The sequence below is a fragment of the Sycon ciliatum genome, chromosome 1 (assembly GCF_964019385.1).
Source record: "Sycon ciliatum chromosome 1, ocSycCili1.1, whole genome shotgun sequence".
Taxonomy (NCBI): domain Eukaryota; kingdom Metazoa; phylum Porifera; class Calcarea; order Leucosolenida; family Sycettidae; genus Sycon; species Sycon ciliatum.
In genome coordinates, this window is record NC_088643.1 from 53,504,116 (window position 1) to 53,524,107 (window position 19,992).

Below are 19,992 nucleotides of genomic sequence, written 5' to 3' on the forward strand. Positions count from 1 at the left end.
GACTGCACTACAAACTTTAGTCGACTCCTGCCCTTTCCACGGCAAACATAAATATACGGGACAACGAGCAGGACCAATCATAGGAGCCTTCGTAGTTTTTTCGACTTTCAACAACTTCTGCACCAAAAACTCAGGGTACCCGCTCTTCACAAAAACTGACCGGAGAAAATCAAGCTCCTCCTGCAGCTTGCAGGACGAACAAATACGCTTCGCACGACCTACAAGGATACGCACTAAGTTTACTTTATATTGAGCCGAACAATAAGAGCCATATACAATGTACTGACCAGTAAACGTCGGCTTTCGATAAACGGTTGTCAGAACGTCACTACTCGTTTTTTCCACAAGCGCATCCATCGTTATTGCTCTCGTTTTGATTGTTAAAATTCACACTTGTAAATTTCACTGCTGTTGTTCTTAGTTTTATTTCTCTAACTTAGATTTTCTATAATAGTTCAATTTTGTTTCAGTGTCCTTTAGTACAACGACGATTCCTGATGAGTGTTGTGTGAAAACTTGTTTGAATCCATTTTTTCTACACCAATTCTTCATATTTTCTTCGTTTTATTGCACATCGTCTCCACCGTTTTTACATTGCATGAATAAAGTACACAAATGTCGGTTCAGCTCATTTTATTGATTGTGGTTATCAAAATAATGATAATAATAAAATAAAATAAACGAAGGTAAGTTCCGGGTCGCAATAATCCATGCAGACACACATCCAGTCACAATAAGGCACTTGTCAAAAAATATCCGAACGTTTTCGTTCCCTTCTCATCATTTACTTGCACTAGAGTGGAGAGAACGACTGTCTTTCAGCCTGCTCCTGCCTGACAAAGTCGAAACCGGGAATGCACAGGAAAAAGAGTATCCGCACTCCTATTTTGAGTCTTGGCACTCGAGCTCGGCAGCCAGTCACAGACGTAGACTCACGGGTTTTTTTGTTCTTTTTTACAAATGGGTACCTATTTGTATTTACTAACGGTGCCTGAGATTAACGGGCGGGTACCCGGGTACCCGGCACACCCGTTTGACCCCTACTTGAAAGCTCAAGGTCTTGCTTTTTTGCCTAGGTCATCATGCATGTTGTTCGAACCGCTGATGGAAGCCTTCAAGTTTGCAATACAGTCCTCTTTTACATCATTGTATTGCAAAAATGTTTCCATCAGTTCGAATAGTGTGCATGAGGACCAAGGCGAAAAAGCGCAGCGAGGGCCCTGAGCTTTCAAGCTCTCTCATTCGTAGCATTACTCAACAAATTTCTGTCCTTTCTTTTCTAAATGCGGCTTGTCCATTCGCCTTTATATCATTGAGCCTAGTTCCCGTTTATTGTGCGAAATAAAATACACCAACCAACCAAAAAACCATGATTGCATTTTGTCCCGATATTACTCGTACGGTGCTCCAGATGTTCTTATTAGATCTATGCCACGGTACACACTTCATACTCATTTTACGGGACATGTGCGGGATGCCGCGCCAACCATGGTGCATCACGTGAAAAGTCCCACGAAAGGCCCTATTTCATTTTTCAATCTTTTTTTCAACACATAACTTGGGTTTGAATGGGGGGGGGGGGGGGGGGTTAACCCGCACTATCACCCTGCGCTGCATGTATTCCCTCGATACACTTCGCATACATATACATACTACCAAATTGCAAATTGAAAGCTCAGGGCCCTCGCTATGCTTTTTGGCCTAGTTTATCATGCATTATGCGATAGCAACACTACGATTGTCATGCACATCAATTTGTATTTCAAAGACGTTCCCCGGTTTTCTCTGAACACAATTGAGCAATGGAAAGGTCTATTCGCATCAGAACATTCTCAGCTATCGGCTCGAACAAGAGCAAAAAAAGAAGCTTTGGGTCATAAACGCACATAAACATTCTACCAAGTAGTTATATGATATGAACTTATATACACAATCATGCAGAGTTAGTTCTATTTATTGCTTTATTTGCGGGTGATCTGGTGAGGATGGTGGAGACCGTGCAATTCAAAAAGACTACGGACACTTTCCAGCGGCGCCTCAGGGATGATATCGCTCACATCCAGGAGTCAAGCGACATCTTCGTGGCCACGGACAAGACAAGAAACAGGTACGCTGTCAACAAGGACTGCTACAGGAAGATGATGCATGACAGTGTGACCAAGAACTACAAGCATGCACCGGAAAAAGCATACGACGACATAAATGTGGAAGCTTAGAGCATAGCCAACGCCCGGAGATTGGACGAGAAAATGGATTGCATGGCAAAAAAGAACGCGTACGCGACATTAAAGGATCACAAGGACAACTTCAACGACAACCTCCCATACCGCCTCATCATTGGAAAGATATCTAAGTCGATACTGGAAAGGATAGTCCAGGATGTCCAGCACCAGCTACCAACAAATGCCTGGAAGAGAACATCCACTGTGATCTACTGGTTTGAGGGGCTGGAGGACAAGCAAAACTGCGTATTTGTATGTTTTGATGTCGTAGAGAACTTTACCCGTTAATCCCGGAGAAGCTGTTATTGACGTCGTTGCAGTTAGCCAGAGGCTCCACGTCGGTTTCCTCGGAGGATCAGGAAACAATCCTCCGCGCAAGGAAATCTCTCTGCTATTTGACCTCGGGAAAGAGTGGATGAAGAAAGGAAGCGGAGTATTATGATGTTACAATGACGGTGCTGAAGTGTGTGAGTTGGTCAGTGCGCTAGCCCTTGCTTAACTATCTGAGGTGTACAACGGCAGTGACATTATACTCCACCATGACGATGGGTTGGCTGTGCTCAGGAATGCATCGGGACCGGAGGTTGACAGGATCAGGAAGGACATGACCAAAAATCGTCAATAGCGTATGACTCAAAATTACCACTCAGGCAAACCTCAAATCAGTCGACTTCCTCGACATTACACTGGACCTACACACCGGCAAATATTGTCCAAACCCGAAGCGAAGCCCAATGACCGGCCTCTATACGTCCATCACCAATCCAGCCATCCACCAGTCATCATCCAAAACTTGCCCTCTTCCATCAGCCGACAACTAACGGACATATCAATAGATCAAGAGACATTCCAGGACGCATCTCAACTGTACAGTAATGCGCTCGGAGACAGCGGATTCAATGAGACCGTCCAGTTCTTGGAAGAACGGAAGAGGGGGAGAAAGAAGAAACAAAGGAGTACACACCGAAACATTATCCTGTTTTAACCCACCGTTTAGTAATAATGTGTCTACAAACATTGGTCAGCGATTTCTACAGCTCGTCAACAAGCACTTTCACAAAGGATGCAAACTCTACAAGATATTTAACTGGAACACACTAAAGGTCAGTTACAGTTGCATGCAAACTGTCGCCACCATCATCAAGCAACTCAGCAATAAATGTAGTATACTCCGTAGCGACCACCAGAATAAGCGCTTGCCCTGGCTACTGCTGTTTGGTTTACTGAACCAGACGCGACCTCAACACAAGCCCAAGAAGCGGTGGAAAGATGCAATCCGTGCTGACCTCAAGGTGGCTAATGTCAAGGAGAGAGACTTGTGGAATGCAACCAGTTGCCAGAGTACCTGGAGGTCAGCAAGATGTTGCTTGCGCGCACCGCACCAGGACTGAGCACAAGATCAAGCCGGTCCTGTGTGACACCTGCGGCCGGAGTTTCTCTCAGCCACGCTACATGGCGCGTGACAAGTGAACAGTGGAGCGAGCAAAGCCGGTGAGAGAGCAGTCTGGGTCTGTTCAGTGTATTATGTGCGGCCGCTGGCTCCTATCTCGCGGGGGCTTGGCGAACCATCGGTGAGGCAACGATCCAGATCATTCCCTCAGCCAGCCTCGGCGGCAGCAGCAACAACAACGGAATCCGCCAGCAGTTCGAGACGGGCCAGGCTTGACGTGCCTTGTATGCCAACGAACCTTCACGTCCATCAGTGGAAGGACTCGACACAAGTGCAAACTGACTGACATCCAATCTACAGCGGCAACACCCCTGGAGTGCACCGCCTGCCAACGGACCTTCCGCTCGACTAGCGGCCAGACACGCCACCGATGCAGCAGGGTGACTAGTATTCTTTTGACCTGTCCCTTCGGGGACTGCGTAGCCAGACTTGTCAGCAGGATCAAGATCAAGATCAAGATGTACGTAGGTAGGTATGTATGTATGTAACGCTTGCCCTGGCTATTGCTGTTTGGTTCACTGAACCAGACGCGACCTCAACACAAGCCCAAAAAGCGGTGGAATGATGCAATCCGAGCTGACCTCAAGGTGGCTAATGTCAAGGAAAGAGACTTGTGCGATGCAACCAGTTGCCGGAGTACCTGGAGGTCACCATCCCGTGAAGCTGTTGCTTGCGCGCACCGGGACTGTGCACAAGATCAAGCCGGTCCTGTGTGACACCTGCGGCCGAAGTTTCTCTCAGCCACGCTACATGGCGCGTGACAAATGCACAGTGGAGCGAGCAAAGCCGGTGAGAGAGCAGTCTGGGTCTGTTCAGTGTAATACGTGTGGCCGCTGGTTCCTATCTCGCGGGGGCTTGGCGAACCATCGGTGCGGCAATGATCCAGCTTATTCCCTCAGCCAGCCTCGACGGCAGCAGCAACAACCACGGAAACCGCCAGCAGTTCGAGACGGGCCAGATTTGACATTCCTTGTATGCCAGTGAACCTTCACGTCCATCAGTGGAAGGACTCGACACAAGTGCGAACTGACTGACATCAGAACTACAGCGGCACCACCCCTGGAGTGCTCCGCCTATCACCGGACCTTCCGCTCGACTAGAGGCCGGACACGCCACCGATGCAGCAGGGTGACTAGTACCATTTGACCTGTCCCTTCGGGGACTGCGTAGCCAGACTTGGCAGCAGGATCAAGATCAAGATCAAGATGTATGTATGTATGTATGTATGTATGAATGCTGTAGAAAGCAAGCTGTTTCGGCAATAAAGGCCTCATCAGTACAGCTACGAGCTAAATAGGCCGAGCTACCAGCCATGGTGCAAAGGAGGCACCACAGACATTAAGATAGCTCGTCGCTCTAGCGCCAGAGTGCTCAAACTACAAAAGGTAGCGGGCATTGCGCGATGCAGCAGAACTAGAGCAGCCTACTGAGAGTGCTCAACAAGGCGAAAGCCGAGGAGCGTGATACCCAATGCTGTAGACAGCAAGCTGTTTCGGCCATAAAGGCCTCATCAGTACAGCTACGAGCTAAATAGGCCGAGCTACCAGCCGTGGTGCAAAGGAGGCACCACAGACATTAAGATAGCTCGTCGCTCTAGCGCCAGAGTGCTCAAACTACAAAAGGTAGCGGGCATTGCGCGATGCAGCAGCACTAGAGCAGCCTACTGGGAGTTCTCAACAAGGCGAAAGCCGAGGAGCGTGATACCCAATGCTGTAGACAGCAAGCTGTTTCGGCCATAAAGGCATGTATGTATGTATGTATGTATGTATGTATGTATGTACACACTAGTCAGAACAACAGATGGCTTGATCAGTCGCAACTTAAAGTTTCATGCCATCTCAGGCACTCATCAGGTGTTATCACCTGATGAGTGCCTGAGATGGCATGAAACTTTAAGTTGTGACTGATCAAGCCATCCGTTGTTCTGACTAGTGTGTCACGGCTCTACCTTCCCGGTATCGAGCTCTCTTGGATTTCTGCTGGAATTCACAACAGTATGTATGTATGTATGTATTTCCAACGGGCTCAGCTGCTTGAAGGTGTAATGTTGTACCTGCCACCTTTGTTGGTTCCAGGGTTCATATACGTTCTATTTGAAGTATACATACCTGTTAACCACGGACTGCTTCTGGCTAGATTAACTCTTGTGTAATCAATGGAGCTAGTGAAGCTTATATCAGATCCACTCTGATTCAGCCACCCACACTAGTAGCAAGTATTACCTTCACTGGGGGCAGGGGTAACTGCAGTTGGATCCCTGGACGGATACCCTGATGTCGTCAATCCTTTTTCTGCACCTTGTTCTCACCCACTTTACTGAGGTGTGGTGAGCCCATAAGTGGGATCATTTTCAAATCCACCCAGAGTTTAGGGGATTTCAGGGGGTGTCGGCCATTGGGCGGTTCAATAGCCAATTGAGTCATCTTTCCAAGATTCCTTTTGAGTCTCTCTCCCCTCTCCCGGGGAGACCCACGTGACCAGTTTTGGCAGTGAGCAGTGTATGTATGTATGCATGTATGAAACAGCATGCTTGCCGCAGATTGAGTATGTATGTATGTATGTGCTCAGTGAGACTATGCCCGTACCTACTCTGACTTCATTGGCTCTGCTGCAGTACAGGTTCGGCCTCATTTTCTTTGTGCTGCGCCGCTGAGTCCACAAAGGACGAAACAGTTCTGTCTGCAGATTGAGTATTTCGCTCCTGCTCTTGTAGCAGTTGAGCACTCTTGCGTGGGGTAGTGCCTTTGCTGTTTGCGTTATGCAGAGCTCACTGACTTGTCAGTTTGAGCAATCTGGCACGGTTCGTTCGGGCCTGGTTTAAATCTGGCTTTGGAAAAATTTAATATATTTTTCATTGCTATCACGTTTGGCCTCATTTTCTCTGTGCTGCGCTGATGAGTCAACGAAGGACGAAATAGTTCTGTCTGAAGATTGAGTATTTCGCTCCTGCTCTTGTAGTAGTTGAGCACTCTCATGCGGGTAGTGCCTTTGCTGTTTGCGTTAGGCAGAGCTCACTGACGTGTGACACACGTCAGTGAGCTCTGCAGTCAGTTTGAGGACTTTGGAAGGGTACAATCGGGCCTGGTTTAAATCTGGCTTTTGAAAAACATAATTATTTTTCTTTGCTATCAGGGTCGGCCTCATTTTCTCTGTGCTGCGCTGATGAGTCCACAATGGACGAAACATTTCTGTCCACGTGAAGTGTGTGGGTACAGTGAGGACTGAATCCCACCAGCCTGTGTAGAGTCTCACAGGAAGTGTGAGTTTCGAAGTCTGAAGAAAATATTGAACGGTCTCTGCTGGGATGACAACTACACCATGGGTTTACGACGGATTGCCGAAATCGAGTTCACCGAACGACAGTTTTACCTCGAGCGACGATTCACAGTATGACATTTCACCGAAAAGCATGCCTCACCAAAAATATAATTCACCGAAATCACATTAACGGAGCTTCCCACACCGAAAGACATTCACAGCTTTTTCACTCACAAAGAAACTGTTCAGTACATGGGGTAGTGGTCTACCAGAGCAATCACACTCACCACCGTAGTGGTTTTCCAGAAATGAGTAGAAGCAAAAAACCACACTTGCAGCCACATAATACACAAATAGCCGAAAACGTCTAAATCCATCAAAGAACCGCCAGCAAGCGGGAGAAAAGGTCGTATAATCAAGTGAAACGGCATGGCCAGTGGTACGCATGGGTGACTGGGCAGCAGGGGAGCGCCTGAAAACAATGACTCCCTACATTCCTAGCCGCGACCGCTCAACCGGGCTAGAGGAAAAACACGCCTTTCGGCCAAAGAAACTTTCTATTTTATTAATTCCTGCCCCGCTGCCAATCGGACCCAAGAATAGAGACAGCAAGAAATGGTATTCTCGCTCCACATATACTGGCATACACAGAGACATAGACAGCAATAGCGACAACACACAAAGTGAAGGGTAGTTGGCCGCAGCCAGAGGTGCTGAACAAGCGCTGAGGACCGTTGGTCATTCACAACGATATAATAAACAGGGGATATTATATTTATTACCATAGCTATGCAAAAGGCGTACCTGTCCCGTACCGTACCATCAAAGACAGCTGGTCACAATATTCACATAGGGCTTTCAGATGCAAGATCATAACGTGAAGCAACTGTTACTTGGAAGTATGAGTATGTGTGCGAAGTGTATCGGGGGAATGCATGCAGGGCGATAGTGCGGGTTCAAGTCGAATCCTAGGTTATGTCTTGGAATAAAAATAGGAAAAATGAAAAATGTATAATATCTCTATGCTTTTTGCCTAGGTCATCATGGTGGTAGACGGTGTCGTATTACTCTCGAATGCAAAGAGAAAGTTCATACTGAAGTATAACCCAATAATTTAATTCTGCAATTACTTTTGCCTAACTCATATTCAAACTGATTGAAACATTTTTGCAATACAATGATGTAGCCAATCAATGGAAAAAAACATTTCCATCAGTTCTAATAACAAGCATGATGAGCTAGGCAAGAAAGCATAATGTAGGGCCCTGAGCTTCAAAGCTCTCTCGTTACAGTGACATGATAGTGCTATTAGCCAGGTCTTTTGCTTAGCCCTAATCTTCGCACCTCATGCGCGCGCATTATGCTTCCGCTTTCGGTACAAAATCGGTGATTTTCACTTTCTTAGCAATTCTGCAGTATCGATTATCTGCCTTCACTAACGAGAGTTTTATACTCAAAACAGCTGTATGAAGGAACTGAGTATCAACGGACGTGTCGCTTTGGTGATTGTGTGCTGTGGTGTGTTGAGATCAGCGACCTGCAACAGCGAAGGCGTTTAACTTATGCAGCAAGTCCCGTGTCCACACTGTGTCCACACAGTATCGTTGTCTCTTTTCCTGGCTTCCTCTGTCAGTTTTGAGTCTTACCAGTGCTAGTTTGGACCAGTTTTTGATCTCCGTAGGATCTTCCTTGAGCTTACGAGTATCCCCTTGTCAAGATGCCTCAAACACATAGCGCTTCTTCATCGGTGTCTTTGACATCCATGCCGATTAGATCGTTGTCGGCTCGCCCTCTGTCCTCGCTGGCGTCGTCATCCAACATTTGGCTGCAGCCAACCGCCCTTCAATTTGTGTGCTGTTGTCATTACTGCCTCTGTCCCTCCGTATGCCAGTATATGTGGAGCGAGCATGACAGTAGGGGTTGAAGTTAAGGCGATCTTTTTTTAAATTAGCTATAAGCCTTCTGTGATTAATGCTGTGTAAGGACAGGCTTGTAACTATTCTTGGATAAGCTAAATCAGGAAAATCTCATGTGTTCATACTAGTAATGTTAATGTCGAGTGATTTACACTATCATGATATGTATTTTGTTGTGTGTTCCAGTGGCAGTGCAGGTGACAAAATGGCAGCAACAATATTGTATCATGATATAGGATTGGCATCTGTTGAAAAGAATAACCCATGCTACCTACCTATGGCGGAAGTGAAGGAGATTGCAACAACCGAAACAACGTCCAATCCTCCAACGGTTATGGGTGAATCTGCGTACGAAGAGATGGCTCCATCGGGAAAGGAAGAACAGGATGCCATTGCTGCTGCAGTGTCTCCAGCGTTGATGGATGCATCTATGTGCAAAGATATGGCTTCATTGGGCAAAAAAGACGAACAGGATACATCTCAAGTTGCTGATCCACCGTCTACCAATATGTACCAACCACTGGGTCCTGCTGGTGCGACAGAGCAATACCAAAGTGTCACTCCTGCCCAGGCTGAGAGAGCACCTACCCAGAGCATGACGTCATCCAAGCCTACATCCACGTATGAAGAGCCAGCACCTGCAGGTAGGATAGAGCAATACGAAACACTCACCCTTGACGTTCAACACAAAAGCATGGACAACAGGACAAAAAGCTCTACACCAATGCCAGATACCACTGCCAGCATGTACCAAACTGTGGCAGATGGAAGCCAGAAGGAGCAGTACCAATCACTCACATCTGATGTACGCGGGTCAATTACAAAAGACAGCACATCAAGCACTGTATCTACAACACTGGCTGTTTACGAGGATTTGAATGGAATGAAAAAACAGGGACGATACCAATCACTCACATCTGATGTACGTGAGTCAATTACAAGAGACAGGATATCAAGCACTGTATCTACAACACCTGCTGTTTACGAGGATTTGAAAGTAACGAAAAAACAGGGACAATATCAATCACGTACATCTGATGTGCGCGGGTCAATTCCAACAGACAGTACACCAAGCACTGTATCTACGACACTAGCTGTTTACGAGGATTTGAATGTAACGAAAAAACAGGAGCAATACCAATCACTCACATCTAATGTACGCGGATCAATTCCAACAGACGGCACATCAAGCAATGTATCTACGGCACTAGCTGTTTACGAGGATTTGAATGTAACGAAAAAGCAGGGACAATATCAATCACCCACATCTGATGTACGCGGGTCAACTACAACTGACAGTACACCAAGCACTGTATCTACAACACCTGCTGTTTACGAGGATTTGAATGTAACGAAAAAACAGGGACAATACCAATCACTCACATCTATTGTACGCGGATCAATTCCAACAGACAGCACATCGAGCACTTTATCTACGGCACTAGCTGTTTACGAGGATTTGAATGTAACGGAAAAACAGGAGCAATACCAATCACTCACATCTATTGTACGCGGATCAATTCCAACAGACAGCACATCGAGCACTTTATCTACAACACCTGCTGTTTACGAGGATTTGAATGTAACGAAAAAACAGGAGCAATACCAATCACTCACATCTAATGTACACGGATCAATTCCAACAGACGGCGCATCAAGCACTGTATCTGCGGCACTAGCTGTTTACGAGGATTTGAATGTAACGAAAAACCAGGGACAATATCAATCACCCACATCTGATGTACGCGGGTCAACTACAACTGACAGCACATCAACTACTGTATCTACAACACCTGCTGTTTACGAGGATTTGAATGTAACGAAAAAACAGGGACAATACCAATCACTCACATCTAATGTACACGGATCAATTCCAACAGACGGCACATCAAGCACTGTATCTGCGGCACTAGCTGTTTACGAGGATTTGAATGTAACGAAAAACCAGGGACAATATCAATCACCCACATCTGATGTACGCGGGTCAACTACAACTGACAGCACATCAAGTACTGTATCTGCGGCACTAGCTGTTTACGAGGATTTGAATGTAATGAAAAAACAGGAACAATATCAACCGCTATTCCCTCCACGGTTGAGAAAACCATCGGATGGCCAAGCAGGGAGTTCATTGCCACGTATGTCTGGAGGTGCTTCCGACCGCGTCGCAAGAGCTGCACAGCACCAGCAAGGTCAGTCACAGTGCAGGGCGAGTTGCCCAGTTGCCATTATCGGTAAAGTACTCAGACATATATTTCATCTTCGTCACATGGTACGGCAGGCTGTTCTTGTCCTTCTCATGTTTCATGACAGTGTAGTACTGTGCCCTTCGAGAAATTATATATACTCAGCGTTTTAAACGAATAACGTTACTCGATTGTTGAACCCCTTGCATGCCTGAAATTGTATTTTAAAAGCAAGCAGATCAGATAATACCAGTATTGTGCATATAAGATGCTCGCTATCTACGTTGGCTTTGCTCACAAGGTTGGATATTGATTGTGCTTTGCTCTGTAATCAGTGTCCGGAAAAGCCCAGAGAACCAAGTACGCGCAAGATACTCAAAAACTCAGGGCAGTGTCTCTGTCCCAGTCTGCAACAAACAAGCCATCCGAAAGGTACTAGTACATCCTATGCTTGGAGTGTGGTGCATGCAGTTCAGGATTGTGTCCATGCGCCAAATTGCATTGCCCATGGCAGCAGAAGACTGTATGATTCATCAGTTTTCTGCCTACATTGTATATTACCCATCTCTCAGTGTTGAGAAATAAAACATAGATTAGCCCCAGTACCCGTAAACATGCAAGCACCTCCAAGTGCACCCGCACACTCAACTCGGGCACCCGTGCACTCGTGCACCCAATCAGACATACACACACAAAAACACACACACGCACACACGCCACCGGCTATCAGGTTCAGCCTCATTTTCTCTGTGATGCGCTTTTGAGTCCACAAAGGACGAAGCAGTTCTGTCCGCAGATTGAGTATTTCGCTCCTGCTGTTGTAGCAGTTGAGCACTCTCGTGTGGGGTAGTGCCTTTGCTGTTTGCGTTATGCAGAGCTCACTGACTTATCAGTTTGAGCACTCTGGCAAGATACGTTTGACAATATAGGTATCATTGTGCACCAGGAGTAGAGTATGGTATTCGAATGTGCCATGGTCTCCCTTCCTGGATTTCGGCCTTTGTGTCTAGTTCATGGATTCAATCTGTCCTCCCCATTACTTAGAGGCTGCATCATAATTATTCCTGTTCATGGCGTACATGTCCGAATACCCGTAGTAACTATTATTACAAAAAATATGTTTGTAGTCTAATGCATTACAGTTGTACACTCATCAACAGAATAACGGAGACATCATATCGGTGTGATCTGTATTTGCCACAGCAGATCCAGTGCTCAAGGCCATGCCTCACCAGCAAACCCTGGGAGCGCTGTCTATCAAGCTCTAGGAACAGAACCCCAGGAACACCTGTATGAATCGACTACAGTTCCCAAGCCCAGCAACACAAAACAGGCAGCTGGCCTTCCAGCGGAGCCCACAGGTGATTACCAAGCAATACTGGCAGCATACGTGCAAACGTCTGATTACGAGCAGCCACGGAAGTATGAGAAATCAACATCGTGAATACAGTGAGTCATCATCCTGTCGGTGGCAATGAATGAGCTACATGTATGTGCATCAGCTGTTTCATGATGATACACGCACACAGTGGAAATCTCATATCCAGTATGTGAATTTTGAAAGTCTGCACATGGCACAGTGGGTTCACAGCAATTCTATTAATTTATGAAGAACAAGTTTTTAAAGGTTATTGCTGCAAAGGATGCTTTGATAGGATACATGCTTTGGTTTGCACTGAAACTGACTCATTCATCGTTCTCATAGCGACCAGGATATGCAAATTGGCTTGTACCAGAGTTCCAATTACCAATTTTATCTAAGCAAATTGTCTATTTTCTGCCTGATTTCTACAGTATCGGAATCAATCCGTCAGCGTGCTTAATCTGGCTACCACACGGATCTTCGAGACTTTATCAACTAAATTTTGTATACTAGTAGTATGAGGTTGCACTAACTAGTTGGCGGCGGCTAGCCGTGCTCCACAGCATGTACGGCCTCAGTATCGGAACTGCCACCACAATACCGGCACCACAACAGCTGCAGAATGTTGGAATGTTTGAGTCTACCTTGTTAGTTCTGCTATTATGTCATGCAAGTACTGTTTTCTATCTGAATTTGTTTTGCAAATTGTCAGTGTTCTGTGCCCAATGCTTTCCTCTTGCTGTGTAGTTCTCTGCTGTAGTTCATTTGTAGAATTGTACAATATGTTTACTCGTATTATGTCCTGCAACTCTGTATACCAACTATCTGTACATGCATATGTATCAATATCATGATGACAGTACGGTACTTAGCAAATTTCGGGTTTTATTAGCTGAAGTAAACGGTTGACAGTTCGTGTGTTTTTAGGACTGTTTTGATATTTTCTGTGCTGCCTATTCTGCAATTGCAGGAATATAAGCACACTTTTTCGTTGCGCTTACCTTCCCCTCTTTGGTCTCTCCATAACCTTGAACCTTCGGAGTTGGAAGGCTGTCGGTTAGCGCTACGGAGATGTGTTGAAGCTAGGTGTCAGGACGTCGAATGTCTCAGTACTCTGTCAGTTTTGTGCCTAGTTGTTGCCCTTTCTGACTGTATATTATAGTATCTAGTTATAGTGGTGAGAGTTACTCTTAACTCGTTTCCATATGTCCTTTTTCCTTTCTATAATTAATTTTATAAGCTGTATACCCTCACATGACAAAAACGCTGTTTGGTTAAAAGAAGGTCATGGTATCGTCCTACATCATGGGTGGTAAATAATAGATCATGCATATAAAGAGCAGAATTCTGACCTCTTGCTGCAATCCCTGACATTGTGCGGTGTTGCATTCCACAATAGCGCTGCTCTGTTTGTGAAAGAATTACGCCCATGCAGAGGGTAACTTTACGGCTGAATGGGGATATTTAATGCATCAGAGCCACGGGTAACTCTAATTGGGGACACTGCTGAGAACAGGACTGATTAACAGCTGGTAGGCCTTTCGATATAGCATTGATAAATAAGCATGATGAAGACAAAGAGGAAATGAGATGTGATATTGTGTAATCCTAGCAACGGGGCAATCTCAGCATCAAATGGTGCACCACATGCTACGCATACAGCACGTCTAAAAAATGAAAATACATGTAGCCGACCTTTGTCACGGGCAGATAAACAAGAAAGAAAAACAGGAACAGAGTATTCCAAGTCGGTCATGATAACACCCAACAAGTAGGCTCGCTCTGCATGTAGCGAAAGGGTTCGCAAATCCCGACGGAGGACACCAATTTTGCACGATTGCCATCCGAGCACATCAAACCATGCATCCACCTGGCAAACCTGGAAGAAAGCACTGCTCCCTGCACAGACTGTGAGTGCACAGTGTACTCTGGATGGCAGATGCGAGTACTTCTGGATATTTGATTGTGTCAAATTTTGTCTAATGCTTACAGAACAACAAGGGCAATCAAGGCTTGCTTGTCGCTTCTCCATTCATGCTTTCTACTGCTTATAAAAGAAGGATCAGTCAATCCTCATCAGAATGAATCCCATCACCTCAGATGCCTAATCTCCTGTATACCATTCATATTACTTTTTTTGTAGTATGTTTCGTTGTGCAGATATGCGATTTCTTGCGACCGACTAGAAGGAGAATGTTCATAGTCGCAATAATAATAATGAGAGAATCTTACCCTGTGGGTCGTACAACCCTTTGCATGCATCCCTACTCAGCAGCCTAATATGGATATTCCACTGCTAGAGTAGAGAGTGACCACTAGCCCTTTCCCAAAGGCCCATTGTGTCGTGTCAGGGCTACTGCACAACCCCAGCCTCTCGCTATGTCGACTACCATATAAAGAGTCTCATGAAATCAGCAAGCACTGTGTTTACTTCTACTAACAATGTTGTGAAGAGTTTGATCACTCCGTCGAACGATGACTTGAGTGACCTGAGTGACTGCTCCCTTTTGACTGCAGACGTCGAAAGTCTTTACACATGTATGTCGTGGAAAGACACGACCAATGCCCTGTACGTGTTCCTCGACGAAAATAATCACCCCATGAAAGACTTGCTCATGGATCTTTCTTCTTTTGTGCTAAGAAATAATGTTTTCGAGCATGATGGTTTGGTGTATCACCAAGAGAATGGCATGACCATGGGTACACCCATGGCGGTTTATGTTGCAAACATTTTCCTCTTCGTCCATGAGCGTACATCACTCTCGGTCTTCCGTAACATCATAACGTTCTTCGGTGGATACGTTGATGATCTTCTCTTAATCATCAAAAGACTGAGCAAACTGCCTGCCGTCAAACGGCACATGTACGCAAAACTAGACACCATCGGACTTACGTGGTCAGACCCCAGTAAAAGTATTGAGTTTCTTGATTTGATCATCTCTATTAATGATCAATCCACATTCGCATTCAGTACTTTCCAAAAGCCCAGGAACGCTTATTTGTACATTCCATTTACGTCCGACCACCCCCGCTCATGTTTCAGAGCTTTTATTAAGGCTGAATTGCTGCGCTATAACCACACAAACAGTGAGATCACCTCCCTGCTCGCTATACGTGATGCTTTCTGGACCAGGCTTCGCAAGCGTGGTTACCCTCCTAGGTTTCTCCACGATGCGTTCAGTGATACCCCAGCTAGCTGTCAACTCATACCTCCAGCTAGCTCTGTGCAAGCTTCTACCTCTTGCCCCACAGTTTTTGTTACTATCACCCTGGCCTCGCACCCTGCAAAATTATTTTGGCGCTAACGTATGTTTTGGGAAACCACATTCACGATGGGTATAGGTATTTTTACCTCCATGCCTTGCACCCAACCTCGTGTTTGTTTTTTCGCCTAGCAAGCAACCCCGTGTTTTGTTCACGCTTTTTTCGCGCTAAATCGCTAAATTGCTTTTTTCGCGCTAATTACTCGACAGTGCTCAACGCCTGTCTGTCCAGTTCTCTGGTTATATTGAGTTCCATATTGTCATTTATCTTCATTCCTCTGATGAAGTGACTCATGTCACAGAAACCGGTCAGGTTAAAGAACTTGCAACTCTCCTTCAGTCCTTGCTTGTCAGTGCGGCGTGGTTGTTATGTTTTAAACTTCCCGTGTAGGACCTACGCCTCTGCTGCTTCACTAGGATCCTATGAACTATGCCGCAAGCCATGTCACAGCGGACTGGTATCAGACTACAACTCATCTGTTCCCAGCCAGCAAAAGAAAGCAATTGTCTTTGTGGTCCACTTTCACGACAATAACACACACACACACACACACACAGAAGTCTCTGCGAGCACGGTGGCTCGGCAATGGCTTTATTTATTGATATTATATCCTCTTCCTATTTAAAAAAATTGTATGCGTAGAGATAAGAAAAATAAGCACCAGATACTGCTGCTAGTCGCACAACAACGCACTCAGAAAACGACAAGATGGTACAATGCATGTAACCACACCCGTCCAAGCTAAAGGACCTACATCTCTGCCCCAGGACGGTATCTTTTAAAAAAATCCACACTCACCACACGGTCATCATCCAGCTTCAGTTCAATCACAATACAGTGGTATTCTTCCCATGCAGATTCAACTCCCCTGGCACTAGCCATGCAATCTGAAGCTGTACGTAACCATACAAAGGCCCGCGACGCACACACCACCCCTACGTGTTTTAACTAAAAACGAAAAGCAGTCGTAACTGCCACAGCCACATGGCCAATAAGAAAGCCAATAAGATTATATCGATAAACACACCCCCAGAAGTCAGGGGTGGGAGGGTGGGATACAAACTGCACCAACGAAAAGCCCGCACTGCAAAGTGACAGGAATGCGCTCAAGCACAACATTTTTGCTGAAGCAAAAAGTTGCAGGGAAAGCCCAAAATCAGTGCGATTTTAGATGAGCCCAAATGTTCAAGTTACCCACAAAGACACAAGCTTTCCAACTCTCTTTGGCCTTTGGAAAGCGTACCGCTTCCTCTGAGTTCCTACATGCCGTCCGTCCATCTTCAGATGCAGATACCCTCAAAAGAAAGGAGGAAAAAGTAACCAACATCCTACGATTTAACAACTTTCCAGAGTCAATTATAGTTTCGGCACATGAACGAGCGATGCGCCCCCGACGTGGAAGAGTGCAGAATAAATACCATGTCACCCTCAACCTACCGTTTCACACCGAGCATATCCACAAAAAAATCATAAATTACTCCGTAAGTACAAGGTAAATGCCCAGCTGATCTACAGAAACAGTCGTCTAAGTTCGATGGTTTGTACATCTGCTTTCAGCAAGCCACCATGCTGCGGGTATGTAGACCCGTCCAAGCCCCGTGAATGGGGACGGCCCAAAGCTGCTTGTGTCGCCTGCATGTATCTCTTTCTATCTCGATTTCTCTCTCTTCCTCTCCCTCTCCTCTCCCTCTCCCTCTCCCTCTCCCTCTCCCTCTCCCTCTCCCTCTCCCTCTCCCTCTCCCTCTCCCTCTCCCTCTCCCTCTCCCTCTCCCTCTCCCTCTCCCTCTCCCTCTCCCTCTCCCTCTCCCTCTCCCTCTCCCTCTCCCTCTCCCTCTCCCTCTCCCTCTCCCTCTCCCTCTCCCTCTCCCTCTCCCTCTCCCTCTCCCTCTCCCTCTCCCTCTCCCTCTCCCTCTCCCTCTCCCTCTCCCTCTCCCTCTCCTCTCTCTCTCTCTCTCTCTCTCTCTCTCTCTCTCTCTCTCTCTCTCTCTCTCTCTCTCTCTCTCTCTCTCTCTCTCTCTCTCTCTCTCTCTCTCTCTTTCTCTCTCTCTCTCTCTCTCTCTCTCTCTCTCTCTCTCTCTCTCTCACACTCTCTCCCCCTAGCTCTCTTCCCTTTGAAATTCGCTTCCATAGAATTGGGCACCATTGCCCGTTTGGCCTTGCGAAGTAAAACAAAAATCAACAACAACAACAACAACAACAACAACAACAACAACAACATGTCTGGTTCAAAAGCATGCACAGAGCGAAACGTCATATACCACCCTGAGTGCAAATGTGGTGATACATAATTATGTCGGGACGACTTACCGCAGCCTCGCCACCAGGACCAAAGAGCACAACGATGACTCACGCAACGCAGTGAGCGGTACCCATCTCTGGGTGACCATTTGGCAGCCAAGCATTCATCAGAGCCATTACCATTGGAACAACAGCCTTCTCGGGTATCCAAGTTCTTGGTTCTGAGCGTGACCACCCCAGGAGGAGGATCCGAGAGCGAGAGACCATCAACATCAGGGAGCGATCCCCGGAAATCAACAACAACAGGGTCTAGGACAGCCCTTTCCTAAAGATGCTCGCCACTATTTTGCAACTTTTCGCTGCCGTTTAGGAAGAAATCGCAACTTTCGCAACTTTCTTCATTTACGTGAACTTTTTCGCAACTTTTCCGCAACCTTTGTCCCATGGTATGGGGTCATAATGTCAAGTCACGGATTACATGTCGGACAAATGCACACTCGCTCATTTCTTGCATGCCTTTAGGCTCATTTAAGAAAAACGGTAGATCAACGGTAGTTACGATAATGTGCATTCCCTTTTCCGTGCATTGGAATGATGTAGGATACATGCAACAGGTTACTGGTACTGTGTAAAGTGGTGGATCACAGCAGGAAGGGGTGTGCGAGTTTGCTGCGCTGCGCTTCTGCTGTTTCTGCTCCTTTTTTAGTGGTTTTGCACAAGAACTCTCCAATTTGTAGTTGCGATATTAGCAACTTTTGAGCTTTTTCTGAAAATATGGATGCGATTTCAGCAACTAGCACTTGTTTGGACACGGTTGCGAAAAGCATAAGTTGCGAAAAATTATGGCATCTTTGGGAAAGAGCTACCTAGCACTGTCTGTCTTATCCTTCCCCTCCTTATAATGTACTGTCTCTCCTCCTAACATTTCGTATCATGTACCTGTCGCTCCTTTCATTTTTCTTCTTCTTTCTTTTTTGGTGCGTTTTATGTCCCCATGACGTCGAGACCTCAGGTCGGCTGAGGGCAAAAAGCTTCACCATCACTATGCTCCCACTATGCAATGTTTTTGTCTTTGCCTGTGAGGCTGTGATCATTGTAAAAAAATATTCAACTTCTCCGAGGCGCTAACCAACTCAATGCATGATCTGGTTACATGTACTAGTAAAGTCATAACTCGTACTTCGAAGTAACATTTTTTCCTTCTCCTTTTCTTCCATAATTAAGGAGGCGTTCGAATTGTCTTCATCAACTGTTCAAGCAATTTTTTAAAGAGATTAGTTGAAGTGTCCCAATAGAACGGTTTCTATCATTTTAGAGTTTTTCAGTGGAATTGTCATGGCGATAATGACGTCCGATGAGGCTGCGTTTACACGACAACGATTGAAAACGATTTGCGTTTGCACGAGAACGAAGTAGGACCTAAACGGAACGAAGTCGTTGCGTTTACTACTATCGTTTACACGACAACGCCCGAAAACGATACCTAAACGGAACGAAATGGAAACGCACTTCAAAGTGTTTTGAAACGTTTTCAAAACGTTTTCGTTCTCGTGTAAACGGTGAAAACGATTGGAAACGGAGCGCGGTCATGGAAACCATTCTGCGCGGGACTATATTTCGCGGGAAATACCTGACCTTTGCGACCACCAGCACGTACCAACTCCAACTAACGTGTTACTTCCCGCCCTTGCGCCAAGCCAGCACTTGCTAACTCCAGCCTGATCGCCCGTTTTCCGTTTTCGTGTGAACGGTTCAAAACGATTTGCCGTTCTCGTGTAAACGGTTTGAAAACGATTCGAGGCCAGCCCGTTTTCGTTCCGTTTCGTTTCGTTTCGTCTGCGTGTAAACGCAGCCTCAGATCGACCATCTCGACGTACACATGACGTACATGTAGCTTCCAAACGCTTCAAAACTAATCCACCTCTCCCATCGAACGAGGTTGTGGAGTTTCGAGGAGGTTCATTTTTCTGAAGAGGCCAATAAGGCCACCTCTTCAGAAAAACGAAACTCCTCGAAAAGTCAAAGAGTGACAATTCGAACGCGCCCATAATTGGCTCACCTCCCGAGTTCACCTTTATTATCATTATGTGGTGTA

At 46.0% G+C, this 19,992-nt stretch overlaps 1 protein-coding gene across 1 annotated transcript in view; it reads left to right on the forward strand.

Moving 5' to 3' along the window:
- The window catches only part of LOC135805528 (mucin-2-like), a 38,943-nt gene extending 25,265 nt beyond the window's left edge, over positions 1-13,678 (forward strand). The window contains exons 9-12 of the mRNA XM_065319577.1: positions 9,033-11,038; positions 11,368-11,464; positions 12,239-12,481; positions 12,827-13,678. Coding sequence (XP_065175649.1) covers positions 9,033-11,038; positions 11,368-11,464; positions 12,239-12,476 — 2,341 coding nt within the window. The 3' untranslated portion in view covers positions 12,477-12,481; positions 12,827-13,678. The remainder of the gene's footprint in view (positions 1-9,032; positions 11,039-11,367; positions 11,465-12,238; positions 12,482-12,826) is intronic.
- Positions 13,679-19,992: the final 6,314 nt, after the last annotated feature.